The sequence below is a fragment of the Vulpes vulpes genome, chromosome X, assembly GCF_048418805.1.
Source record: "Vulpes vulpes isolate BD-2025 chromosome X, VulVul3, whole genome shotgun sequence".
Lineage (NCBI taxonomy): Eukaryota > Metazoa > Chordata > Mammalia > Carnivora > Canidae > Vulpes > Vulpes vulpes.
In genome coordinates, this window is record NC_132796.1 from 15380934 (window position 1) to 15393970 (window position 13037).

At 43.5% G+C, this 13037-nt stretch overlaps 1 protein-coding gene and 1 pseudogene across 1 annotated transcript in view; both read right to left on the reverse strand.

Annotated features, from left to right (window-relative positions):
* MAP3K15 (mitogen-activated protein kinase kinase kinase 15) overlaps window positions 1-13037 on the reverse strand; it is a 113105-nt gene that overhangs the window by 54956 nt on the left and 45112 nt on the right. Inside the window, exon 6 of the mRNA XM_072744862.1 lies at window positions 12569-12675. Coding sequence (XP_072600963.1) covers window positions 12569-12675 — 107 coding nt within the window. The remainder of the gene's footprint in view (window positions 1-12568; window positions 12676-13037) is intronic.
* LOC112919176 (small nucleolar RNA U3) lies at window positions 784-877 on the reverse strand (annotated as a pseudogene).

Sequence of the window (13037 nt, forward strand, 5' to 3'; positions counted from 1 at the left end):
AAAAAGACGCTCAACATCACTCATCATCAGGAAAACGCATTTCAAAACCACAAGGAAACATTACCTCTTGCTTCTTAGAATGGCTAAGATTAAAAAAAAAAATCTGAGTTAACAAGTGGTGGCAAAGAAGTGGAGAAAAGGGAATCCTCATGCACTGTAGGTGGGAATGCAAATTGGCACAGCCACTGTGGAGATTCTTGGAAAAAAAAATGGAGATTCTTGAAAATCAATATGGAGATCCTTGAAAAAATTCAAAATAGAACTACCATATGATCCAGCAATCTCACTTATGGGTATTTATCTAGGGATAACAAAAATACTAATCTAAAAGATATCTGCCAAAAAAAGGAAAAAAAGGAATTGTGCCATTTGCAACAACATGGATGGATCTTGAGGGCATTATGCTAAGTGAAATAAGTAAGAGAAAGAGAAATACTATATGATCTCACTTACATGTAGAATCTAAAAAAGCAACCCAAACAAACCAAGCTCAAAGATACAGAGAACAGGCTGGTGGCTGCCAGGGGTGGAGTAAAATGGGTCAAAAGGTATAAACTTTCAGTTATAAAATACACGAGTCTTGGGGATGTAATACACAGCATGGTGACTATAGTTAATATTGTATTATATATTTGAAAGTTCCATGGGGTATCTGGCTGGCTCAGTCAGTATAGTATGTGACTCTTGATCTCTGGGTCATGAGTTCAAGCCCCATATTGGGTGCAGAGCCTCCTTAAAGTTCCTAAGAGAGATCTTAAAAGTTCTTTTCACAAGAAAAATATTTCTAATTATGTGTGGCGATGGATGTTAACTAAACTTACTGTGGTAATTGTTACACAAAACAAACTATAGAAATGATCCCTGAAAGTATAGTCTTTACACAAAATGTACATGTATACATGTATACACCTGAAACTAATATTATATATCAATTATATCTCAAAAACAAAAACAACAAAACATCCTTCTAGAGGCTCCCATCTCAGAGCAAATATCTTCTTTCAGAGGCCTGCAAGATTCTAGAAGATCTGGCTCCCAGTTATTTTACTATTCACTCACCATCACCTACTCTCCTCCAGCTTTACAAGCCTCCCTGCCATTCTATGCTCTTCCCTGGAACCTTCTGGAATGTCCTTCCCCCAATATATTTACATGGTATGCTCCCTCATCTCTTTCTCATTTTTTTTTCTTCATGTCACTCTCTCGTAAGTCAAATCTTCTCTGAGCACTCAGCTTATAAACTGTAATGCCCCACCAGCCTCCCTAGCACCCTAAATTGTGTTAATAGTTGTACTTAGTTTGTATAGTCTCTCCCCGCTTAAGAATGTAAGCTCCAAGAGGGAGAGGTTTTTCTGTCTGTTCACAGCTATGCCCCAGGGATTATAACTGGATCTAGGACATAGTAGGTGCTCAACATCTGTTAAATGGATGACAAACTGAGCAGTACTGAACATGAAAAGACCTTCATCAACTGACTGCTGAGTGAACAAAGACCACAGCAGTGCATCTCCTATATGGTTCTGTATTGTAGAAACCCTGCTGAGGGATCCCTGGGTGGCGCAGCGGTTTGGCGCCTGCCTTTGGCCCAGGGCGCGATCCTGGAGATCCGGGATCGAGTCCCACGTCGGGCTCCCGGTGCATGGAGCTTGCTTCTCCCTCTGCCTGTGTCTCTGCCTCTCTCTCTCACTGTGTTCCTATCATAAATAAATAAAAATTAAAAAAAAAAAAAGAAAGAAACCCTGCTGAGTGACGTAGTCAGGAGTATGTAAGGATGCAGAAAACTGAAAGGATATACACCAAAGTGGTGAGAGATTACTTCTGGAATATGGGTAGGACTAGAGATTAGAATTATAAGGGACAATTGCTTTAAATGTTTTTTTTTTTTTCGGGGCACCTGGGTGGCTTAGCAGCTGAGCGTCTGCCTTTGGCTCAGGGCGTGATCCTGGGATCTGGAATAGAGTCCCACATTGGGCTCCCTGCATGGAGCCTGCTTCTCCCTCTGCCTGTGTCTCTGCCTCTCTCTGTGTGTCTCTCATGAATAAATAAATCTTAAAAAAAGAAATGTTTTTTTCCCCTCCTGTTTTTCACAAAAACAAAATTTATTATTTATGCAATAAGATATACAGAGCAAAAAAAACAAAACAAAACACCCTACAACACCAGATTGGGAATCTTCTAATAACAGTTAGGTTCTGGTTATTTTCATACCATTTATTACCCATTTGAGTCGAGCAAGTTGCTCACCCTTTCTGTCCTTCAGTTCTTCATGTGAAAAGTATGTTTGATTTTGCTTACCCCTCAAGGTGACTGTGAGCTACAGTTGTGCCAGAGCTCTCGTTGGTCACTAAGCATCCCATCTGTCTGTCCATCTTTGCTGTATTGTATTTTTAAAAGAAAGTTCATAAGGTAGGAGTCAGAGTTCCAAAACATTTTTCTCCAAAGCAAGCATTCAGAATTAACAAGCAAAATGTCTCACTAGACCGGGGGTCCTTTCTACAACCAACTTTGTCTTCAGTGGCCCATCAAAAACCTTTCAAGAGTTGCCTGCTTCCCTAGAGAAGACTAAGAAAGTCCTTTCACTCCCACAGCAACAGTCTGAGCCTGGACAATCCATAAACCATACCAAAGAGGAGGAAGAACTTCCCTGAGTAATTCCAGGAAAAAAAAAAACAACACCCGGTCAGAGGTGAGCAAAGAGCCTGGACAGTTTCCACAGCAGGGGGTCTGCTCTAGGTACTGAGAAATGGAAGAACAAGTCTTTGATAGAAACATTTCCCAAGGACAAAGAGAAAATCTGCAAAGCTTTGGACAACAGCATGAGCTAGATGGGATGGCATGGAATCTGGAAGGGTCCCCAAGCAAAACCATTTGCTCAGTGTTAGCATTCTCTTGCAGTACAGCCACCCCCACCCCCACATTTTGCCAAGAAAGCCACTGTATAGGAGAGGCTCCAAGTAGAAAGATATTGCATGTTTTATCAGAGGACTCAGACATGCATCCCTGCAAAAATGGAATCCAAAGATATGAGGAACAGCAACCTCAAATCCTCTCTGCTCAAATACAGACAAGATGAGAAAGGGAGCAGAGACAAGAGGTGGGGGTTGGGCTAATCAGAAGTAAATTGATTAAAACAGAGTCCAGGGCCAACCCAGCCATCCTCCAAGAGAAACACACACAAAAAAATCAGTCATATATAGATATTTAGGATAATAAACAAGTTATACTTCAGTCTCTATGTTTTTTTAGATAAAATGTCTAGAATACAATAAAATTATGAGATGTGCATAGAAGAAAATGTGGCCCATAATCAAGATAAAAAATGATTGTCACTAAAATTGGCAAAAACTTAAAACTATTATACATTGTGTGTGTATATATACATATATATATAATGTGTATGTGTAAAAAATTAAGGTATTTTGTGAGAGAAATGAAAACTCTCAAAAAACAAATGAACAGAAGTCCTAAAACTGAATTCTTTATTAAAAATCACTGAAAGGACCTAATATCAGATTTGGACATTATGAAAGAAAGGATCAGTGACTGGGAATATGAATCAATCATCATTATCCAAACTGGGGGTGGATGGGTGTGTGTGGGGTGTGACAAAAAGGGCAAAAGGGACCTCTGAGGGATAAAACATTCTGTCTCTTGATTGCGGTGGTAGTTACACAAGTGTATTTATTTGGCTAAAGGTTATCGAACTGTGAGCTTTAAATGGGTGCATTGTATCGTATGTCGGTTCTACCTTCTACCTCAATAAAGATGGCTTTAAAAATACGTAGAAACTGATCAGTGCTTCTGAAAGGTCGGTGGCCTGCTGGGCCACTCACTGGTCTCTGCGGTCAGATACAGTCCTCGGCTACCCGCTTTGCTCCGTAGGGCGGGGGAGCGGGCTCCTCCAGGCTGCTTTCCAGACTCCCAGACCCCGATTACCAGTCATGAGCAGCCAGGGGAAGACAACGGTGGACGTGCACCTGGAGGAGGCCAAGAATGAAGGAGCCAGAGTACTTGCTCCCTTTTGTGGTGTGTTTTGTGTAGTGGCTGTAGCGACAGCTGCATCTCTTCTGTAGATCCAGTTCCCAAGAGGCTGACTTGTAATGGTTTTAGGGGATCCTGGCTCCTAGATTCTGATCCTATCACCTCTTTTCTGTGTCCCTCCAGCCAAGGGAGGCACGGAAGCAGCTACCTGCTGATGCTAATTGAGTGGCCTCAGTTCCCTGACTGGCTTCTCAGATCTTGCCTCACCTGTGTAACCAATTCCATAGAGTCAATTTCCCCTATTTTAAATACTTAGAGAGGTTTCTGTTTCCTGATTGGATCTTGACAGAAAGACACCTGCTACGAGGAAGCAGGTGCCTTAGTCTGGCCAGATGCCTCCTATTTACAGAAGGAAAAGGGAACGGTTAGAGGCAACCTGTATTTGAGCGTGGACAATGCCCAGAGCCAAAGAAACACACGAAGCAGAATGGTTGTTTTCTGACTCTACAAAGAGGACCTAGTGCTGTATCAGGGTAGAACCATTATTAAATCATCCCATCCCTGCCCCCATCGTTGCAACCTCTCCTAGTTTGCTGGAACCACAAAGCAACATCTATGAAGGCTAGGCTTTATAGTGAACTGGCAGGCCCTGACGGGGAGCTGGCTTTCCCATTTTCACAAAAGCTACAGGAGGTGAAGAGTATTCCCACCTGCACTCTTTGTTCTGATGACACTCTCTCAGGGATCTTCACAGGGATGCATCCAGTTCAACTCTACTCCTTATTTGCAAGTTGCAGTAGAGGCTACAATGTGTTCACTAAAACCTTTTTTTTTTTCTCCTGGGCCCTGAGCCAGAACACATTTCCCAACTTCCCTTGCAGTTAGGTTGGGCCATGAGGCTGAATTTTGGCCAATGAAATATGCAAACAAGTAACGAACATCACTTCCTGACCATGCTCAGCAAACCTCCCTGGTAGAGTCAAAAAGTGGAAACAACCCACTTTTGTCCATCGACTGACAAATGAATATGTAATATGGGTTATATCAGTACAATTGAATATTATTCAGCCACAGAAAGCAATTTAGTACTGACACCTGCTGCAACACAAATGACCCCTGAAAACAGTATGCTAAGTGCAAGAAGCCAACCAGAAAAGCTCACCTACTGTAGTATTCCATTCATATGAAGTGTTCAGAACAGGCAAATCCAGAGACAAAAAACCAGAGGAGTGGTTTTGTAGGTCCAGCCAGTGAGGTGGGGAATATGGAGTGACTGCTAATGGATTGCGAAAAACCCAACAGTGGCTGTTTAGGGCTGGGAAGGGGAGTTGGGGGGAATGGGGAGCAGAGGCTGGTAATGGATTCAGGGTTTTGGGGGAAGGAATGATGAAAATATTCTAAAATTGAATGTGATGATTTCACAATCCTGAATATACTAAAACCACTGGCTTGTACTCTTTACATGGGTGAATTGTATGGTATGCAAATGAGATCTCAGTAGCTGCTATGCGCGCTCGCACACACGTATGCACCATCCCTGGCAATTCACCATGGTCTCTCCTTTCTTGTCATCTGGCTGAAAGGAGAGCTGAGAATTGAAGAAAGGGTGGAGCATCAAGATGGCAGGAGAGTGGAATGTCAATCACCCAGAGAAGAGATTGCCCAAGCACAATACATTCACACTGGAATGATGCGTAAGTGAAAATAAACTTTCATTATGTTAAGGCACTGAAATGGTTATGCTACTTGTTACAGCAGTTACTCTACCCTAATACACAAGTCACCAATGCCAAGAAGACATGGGTTTCCTTGGTGCTAAAGACCAATTCCCCTCTGAGTCCATATCCTGTCCCACCTGACTGACACCTGGGATCTCACACAAGGAAAACACCCATCGCTGCTGACCCTGACCTAGCCTATGCAGCCCTTCACTTTTCTGGATTGCCTGCTTTGGGCCATGCCCCACTTTAATGGTGGCATTACCAAGAATTCTTTTATGTGTTTCAGTATATGCTGAACATGTATGACTTAGATATTTTTGTTTTCACACATATAAAGAAAAATTCAATAGACTTGCCTTCTATTACACCAAGCCCTTAACTGTAAGCACCCAGATATCACCATATGGATCTCTCTCAACTGCAGACCACAGCTGGTCATGGAGTCATTCATTCACTCACCCAGTCAACAAATACTTACTGAACACCTACTCTGTGGGTGGCACAACAGTATCAGGCACAGGGAAGACAGTGGCCCAGTAGACCATGGCTCCTGCCCCCTTCAGATTGAGCCTACTGGGGAGGATGATAAATATTAGAAAGTAACACAGAAATGTGAGTGCTATGAAGGAAAGAAACAGGTGCTATGAGAATGAGGTACAGCAGGGACATTATTTTGATGTGGTATTCTTTGCAACACCAACCTTTAAAGAAAGGGACATTTAGCTAGACCCTGAAGGATCATCAGATTCAGTCAGGCAAGCAATGAACACTCCAGACAGAGCAAACACCCACGAGAACAGCCTGCCCCCTCTTAAGAACTAAAGGCAGGTGAGGATAGAGACAGGGCAGTGAACCAGGAAAAGACAGGAGGCAGGGCAGGACCCAAGGTCACATGGGACAATTTCCAGAACTCTTAAGCAAAGTTCCTCAATCAAGGGACTTCTACTTGAAGTAGAAGAACTCAGAAGCTATTCACTAAATTTCACATTTTACTTCCAATGGCCTTCTAGATTGCAGCCCTTCTTAAGAAGCCTTCCTCAAATACCATCGTTGAAGATGATACAACCCTGGTGGCTGGGATTCTCTATCAGGAAATAAAAGGACAATTCGCATTCATTCAGCTTCTTCGGTGTGCCAGGCACTGTGCTAATAAGTTTTTTACTTGAGGGATCCCTGGGTGGCGCAGCGGTTTGGCGCCTGCCTTTGGCCCAGGGCGTGATCCTGGAGACCTGGGATTGAATCCCACGTCAGGCTCCCGGTGCATGGAGCCTGCTTCTCCCTCTGCCTGTGTCTCTGCCTCTCTCTCTCTCTCTCTCTCTCTCTCTCTCTCTCTCTCTGTGACTATCAAAAATAAATAAAAATTTTTTAAAAAAAGTTTTTTACTTGAGATATTCTTATTTAGTTCTTAAAATCATCTCATTCCACATAGGAGTGAAATCATGTGGTATTTGTCTTTCTTGGACTTATTTCCCTTGCCTTATATTCTCTAGCTCCATCCGTGTCACTGCAAATGGCAAGATTTCATTCTTTTTTATGGCTAATATTTCATTGTGTACACACACACACACACACACACCCTGCATCTTTTTTGTCCGTTAATCTATTGATGGACACAGGCTGCTTCCATAATTTGGCTCATAAGCAAAGGGAAAAAAAGAGGCAATCCAAGAAAGAGACTCTTAATTCTAGAGATCAATCTGATGGTTACCAGAGGGAAGTGGGTGTGTGTGGCGGGGGGATAGGTGAAACAGGTGATGGAGATTAAGGAGCACACTTGTTATGAGTACTGGGTGTTGAAAGAAGTGCTGAATCACTATTGTCCACCTGAAACTAATTTTTTAAAGATTTTATTTATTCATGAGAGACACAGAGAGAGGCAGAGACATAGGCAGAGGAAGAACCAGGCTCCCCACAGGGAGACTGATGTGGACTCGATCCCAGGACCCCAGGATCATGACCTGAGCCTAAGGCAGATGCTCGCTCAACCACTAAGCCACCCACGGGTCCCTGAAACTAATATTATACTGTATGTTAACTATACTGGAATTGCAATTTAAAAACATTCCATTTAATTAATTACCATTATCCTCATTTCTTCCACAGCAGTGTAGTCCATAGTTTTATGGGTTGTTAACAGCAGAGTGGTTTTGAAAGATTTCTCAAACTGTTTGAGAGAGAGAGACTGTGTGTGTAACATACAACACATGTGATTATATTTTTCCATCACTTGTTAACTTTAGGGCGCCCTTCGTGTGCTGTCGTCTTCAGCACAAAGGCCTCCCCTGACACAGAAGTCTGCAAGTGTGAGGACAAAAGAGAGGGAACCGAAGCAGGAATTGGACAGGAAAGGAAGATATCTTAGGCCAAGGAGGCCAGGGGGAAGACTGATGGGAATGGTTTAAGTCCTTTAAATATTTTTCAAAAGGAAAACATGTATTATTGGCAAGTCCAGTGCTCAGAACATATGGAGATGGTCTATTTCTCAGAAAAAGAAATCCAACCGGTCTTTTGGCATTCAAAGTATATAGTACGAAAGTGGCTTCAATCTTCAGCTACCATATAATGCTCTCATCATATAGGACAGAGCAGAACATATAAAACGACAGCCCTATTGTTCCAAGAGGCCCAGGGTTTCTCCTGGTTGTCCTTCAGGCAAACGAAAATAAGAGAAAGCCTTCTGAGTAGTTTCACAGATTATGCTGTGTGACATTATTAAACTAGTGTATCCAGAGCCTTGTGCTAAAACTGGGGAGTTCTGGTCCCCAGATTTCTTACCGCCCGGCTGTTAGATCCTGGGCCCCTGCCTGTCTGTCTTCCTCCTGAAATGAAGGGTTTGCACCAGATGACCCCTTTTTAAGGTCACAGGATTCGTGTTTCTCTTCACTGCCCAGAAAACGATCGCCACAAACATGTGTCCTCCTTTTGCAACACGATTTTAGGGACTTGGAGACCAATGTACTACATAAGTGAGGAAAGGTCAACGTTTTTCTACTTTTGCCAAACACCTAATAAAGAATGGTTATATCAATGTATAAATTAGATGGCAAGATCGAACAGTGAACATAAATGAAGAAAGGGATGCTGGTGGCTATGGCAGAGACAAGAAGCCCACACTGCCCTCCTGGGGGCATGTGTCCCTTCACTTGAGCAATGATGTGGCTGGACAGCCCCAGGGGCCGAGGAGGAGGGGACTGCTGTAGGTTCTGGACCAAGCCTGCAGCCCCCCTGGCACAGGCTGGATTCTGTAACATCCATCTACTATCGCCCCTACACACATTTCTAGGCCCCACAGGGTACTTTCTTCTATCACTCCCCTTAACCCATTTAGAGAGTGATACATCAGATATTCTGATAAACGTGTCATGCATTCAACTTCCGCTCCACATCAAGGAATTTTGCTGGAGTTGACTTCTTGACCCGAAGACACAAGGAGTAGAATATGAGAACATTCCTACTTTATGACAGGCAAGTGTTATTGTTCTTAACCTACTACTTTGATTCCTTTACTTTTCTTCCAGACTATCTTTCAGCCTGCTGTCAGGATCCCTGGTCAGGTTATTCTGGCTGCATGTCTATAAAGTCCTGTCTATAAGAACAACAGCAAATGAAAATTACTCATACAGGATTCCACGCCACTGAGTGGCAAGCAGTTTAACTGCTCGAAGGAAACTTGAAGCATCTTTGAATGCGCTTCGGAATGTAGCTGAAGTGGCAGCTACCAGGAACAGCTAGGTGATCAAGCCAGCTTTCCTTGAAACAGAGAGCCCTTGCCATCTGAGGGTCAAACATCATTCATTACTGCCAACCCTGAGTAACTAATTCATGGCCATGATGTGTTCCGCTTCCAAAGAGATAAAGGTCAACTGTAATGCAGGAAAAATTATCTGCTCATCACTATATTCACCTTTATAGACACAAAGTAATGCCATAAAGTTTCTCAAAGCTGTACTTAGTGTGAAAGTCAACTGTGAATATGCCAACAGCTGGCCAAGTTATACCCTGCCCGGCCTGTAATACAGAGCCACTGTCTACCAGGCAGCCAGAAGGAAAAGAGCCGTCACCATAGAGCAAAGGTTCAGCTGTGGGCGGTCCCAGCCATCCTGCTTCCAAACTGGAAACGCACTGGTCTTAGGATCACTTCATCCTGCCACACCCATTTCTCTTAGATACTGGTTTTCCACTTCACAAATTGTTTTTCTCTTTTATTACTTCGAGTGGATGGCAATCAGACTGTTCTGTTTGACAATAGTCACCTCTACTCCATCTGGGAGAAGACATGGTGGCGACTGACTTAGTTTTTATTTAACAAACCATTTTTTTAATGGCACTTTTAGTGTGCCAGGCATTCTTCCAGAAACGTCACCAGTGCTAACTCATTTAATCCTTATAAATCAAGGGTTAATCAAGTACGGTTAAGCATAAATAAAAGTGGCACACACTACTTTAGCGTAACAGAGTAACGGGACCTTTCCCTCCCTAACCCCAGGCTTAATGAAGATGCCCTCCCCAGCGCTCCCTACCTTGGGAGGTCGAATTTAAAGACCAGTGGGGAGAGAGCAGGCCCATTTTCGTAGAGACCATGAAACCTCCTCTCCAAAAAGACTAAAAATCCTAGCACTGTTTGCCAATATCTACTACAGCACGGCACATGCACATGCTATCTACCCAAAAGAACTACGCCATATGTGTACAAAAAATCATGTGCAAGAATATTCATAGCAGCACTGTTCTTAACACCCCTAAACTGAAAACACCTTCAAAGTTTATCAGCAATGAAATGGATAGATCAATTGTGGTATATCCATACAGTGGACTACTCTACAGCAAGAGGAATGAATGTGCTACTCATACATCCAACAGTACCAATGAATCTCACAAATATGATGCTGAGTGAGGGCAACCAGCACAATGGAATACACACTCTGTGATTCCATTTATGCGAAGTTCAAGGACAGGGAAAATTAATCTAACATCTGACAGATGTTATAACAGTGGTTGCCTATGAAGGGGTGGGGATTGCCTGGTAGGAGAGCACAAAGGAACTCTCCGAGGGGATGGAAATGTTTTCTATTTTGAGAGGGGTGTTGTTTACAGTGTTTGTTGGTTTATCAAAGTTCATCGAATTGTATACTTGAGATCTATGCATATCACTGCATGTACATTTTACTTCAATATAAAAGAAAGACGTGATGTCATGTGTGTTAGGAGACTCCTGAAGCCATGGGCTCCCGAACATGTCTGCTGTCCTGCAGATGCTGCCAGTGGTAAGCCCACAACATATAACTATATATATGTTTTATATAACATATATCCAGCTGCTGAAGCCAAACCAAGACTCTGAGAAAGCTGACACAAGAGTCCTCTCACTCAGGTCACCTCCTAAGCTCACCGTATTCATTCCCTATAGAAGATACTGGCCATGGAAGGCTGATGATGAAGTGTCAGGACTCTCTGGTGCTCAGGCTAAGTCTGAATACCCTCCCAGAGTTTTTTGCTTCCTGATTAAATATGACCAATTCTTGGCCCCAGCAGAGGGCAGGTCCAGCAGTAAGTGTATCTGGGCATGGCTCTTACCATATTCACCTAATGCTGCTCCCCTTCCTGTATCTTATCCGGGGAAGAAGGGAGACTGCAGGACTAAAACACTGAGGCATTAGGATTTTGAGATTCAACCTGGCCAACTCCTCGTTACCCTCCAAACCCCATGTTTGAATGAGCACGTGGCTGCCCAGGTAGAGACTACATTTCCCAGCTGCCCTTCTGGCTAGATGGGGTCATGTGACTATGCTCTCACCAATGGGATAGAAGTAGAAGTGTCCTGTGCTAACTCTACTTGCTTTAAAGAAAACTGTCCTGAGCTTCTAGTCTTTCCCCCTTACATAGGCTGTAATATGAAGTAGCGGTGACCTAGCTTCAACTAGATCAGGACAACATTTTTGCAAATTCAAGAGCTACAAAACGGTCCAAAACCAGGTCCCCAAACAACTCCTGGAGCAGCCCTAAGCCACTAGTCTGGCCCTCTCACCGCTACACTGCTAGGTGAAAGAAATTTCTGTCTTACTTGAATCGTTGCATTTGGAGTCTCTTGGTTACACCTGCTTTACGGGTACTCCCTGCACACAAGCTTTTGAGGCTCCAGGTCTCCAGGCAGGAATTGTCAAGTCTCACGAACTCTATCTAGCCCCATAACTTGTACTGCAAAGTTCAGATTATGCTAGTAATGAAGACAGCACCCTCTTTTCCTATCCATCAACATTCCTCCAGTTGCTTCAACCAGTCCCCCAAAGTCCACAAGACATTACTAACCCCTTATTCATGTATACAAGGTCCTTTCAAGACACAGTCCCAGCCTGCACGCTTAGCCTCATGGCCTGCGTTTTGCTTCACGCACACTCTGTGATGCTGTTGCCCTGGATGCCCCCCAAAAGGCACGCTGCACATGAGGAACACTGAGCTCCTACCCCTGCTCTGGCCAAGTACAATGGCCTTTTCACCAACCCTGCCCCACACTCTTTTGCACATGAGGTCAATCTTACTGTGAATTGCAAACCCAGCCCCAAAGACCCCAGGGAAGCTTCTTTAAAAGCCCCAAGTAGAACGACTTTCACCCTCTGCTATGCTTCCACAGCATTTGGGGCAAACTTTCATCAAGGCATTTGGCACTCTGAGCTCTAGGGCCTTGACCTCACAGCTGGAATATATGTTCCAAAGACAAAGTCCTGAAACACCAAGATTAAATGCTTTGACCATTTTCATAACCTTGGCATTTAGCACCTGATCTGGCTCAGACTCAGTGAGGGTTGAATGAAAGAAGAATTTAACAGGCAGCATGTTTCAGAATTCTATACATCTACTCTCTCTCTTACCTATTCAGTGCAAAGGCATAATGGAATTTAACATTATGCTGGTCCGTCAAGTCACACGTAGGCAGCATTTCCAGTGTCTCCACCAGTTTCACCATGGCATCATAGTCCTGTTGGCAAGAGGTCCCAAGGTGAGAAAGACCAGAAACACACAGCCTTTCACAGCTTCTTCTCAATGGTTATCAGCCTAAGATTGCCTCGGGATACAAGCCTCTCCCTATAGACAGCATTTAGTGAAGTCACCTTACAGCCTGTAACACAACGTGAATAAGATCTTAAAAACAAAAAACCAAAATGAATAAAAGAAAAGGTAGACAAAGAATCTATGCTATCAGAGGCCACAAAAGGATCAAGGGGATGAGGCTAAATCCAAAGGCAACAAAAGCAAGCAAGGGAGTCCAGCAGCCCAGAAAAAAGCTACCACGCTGTAAGCGCAGGAGAGTTACCACCACGAGCAGAGCTGTGGGTTAAC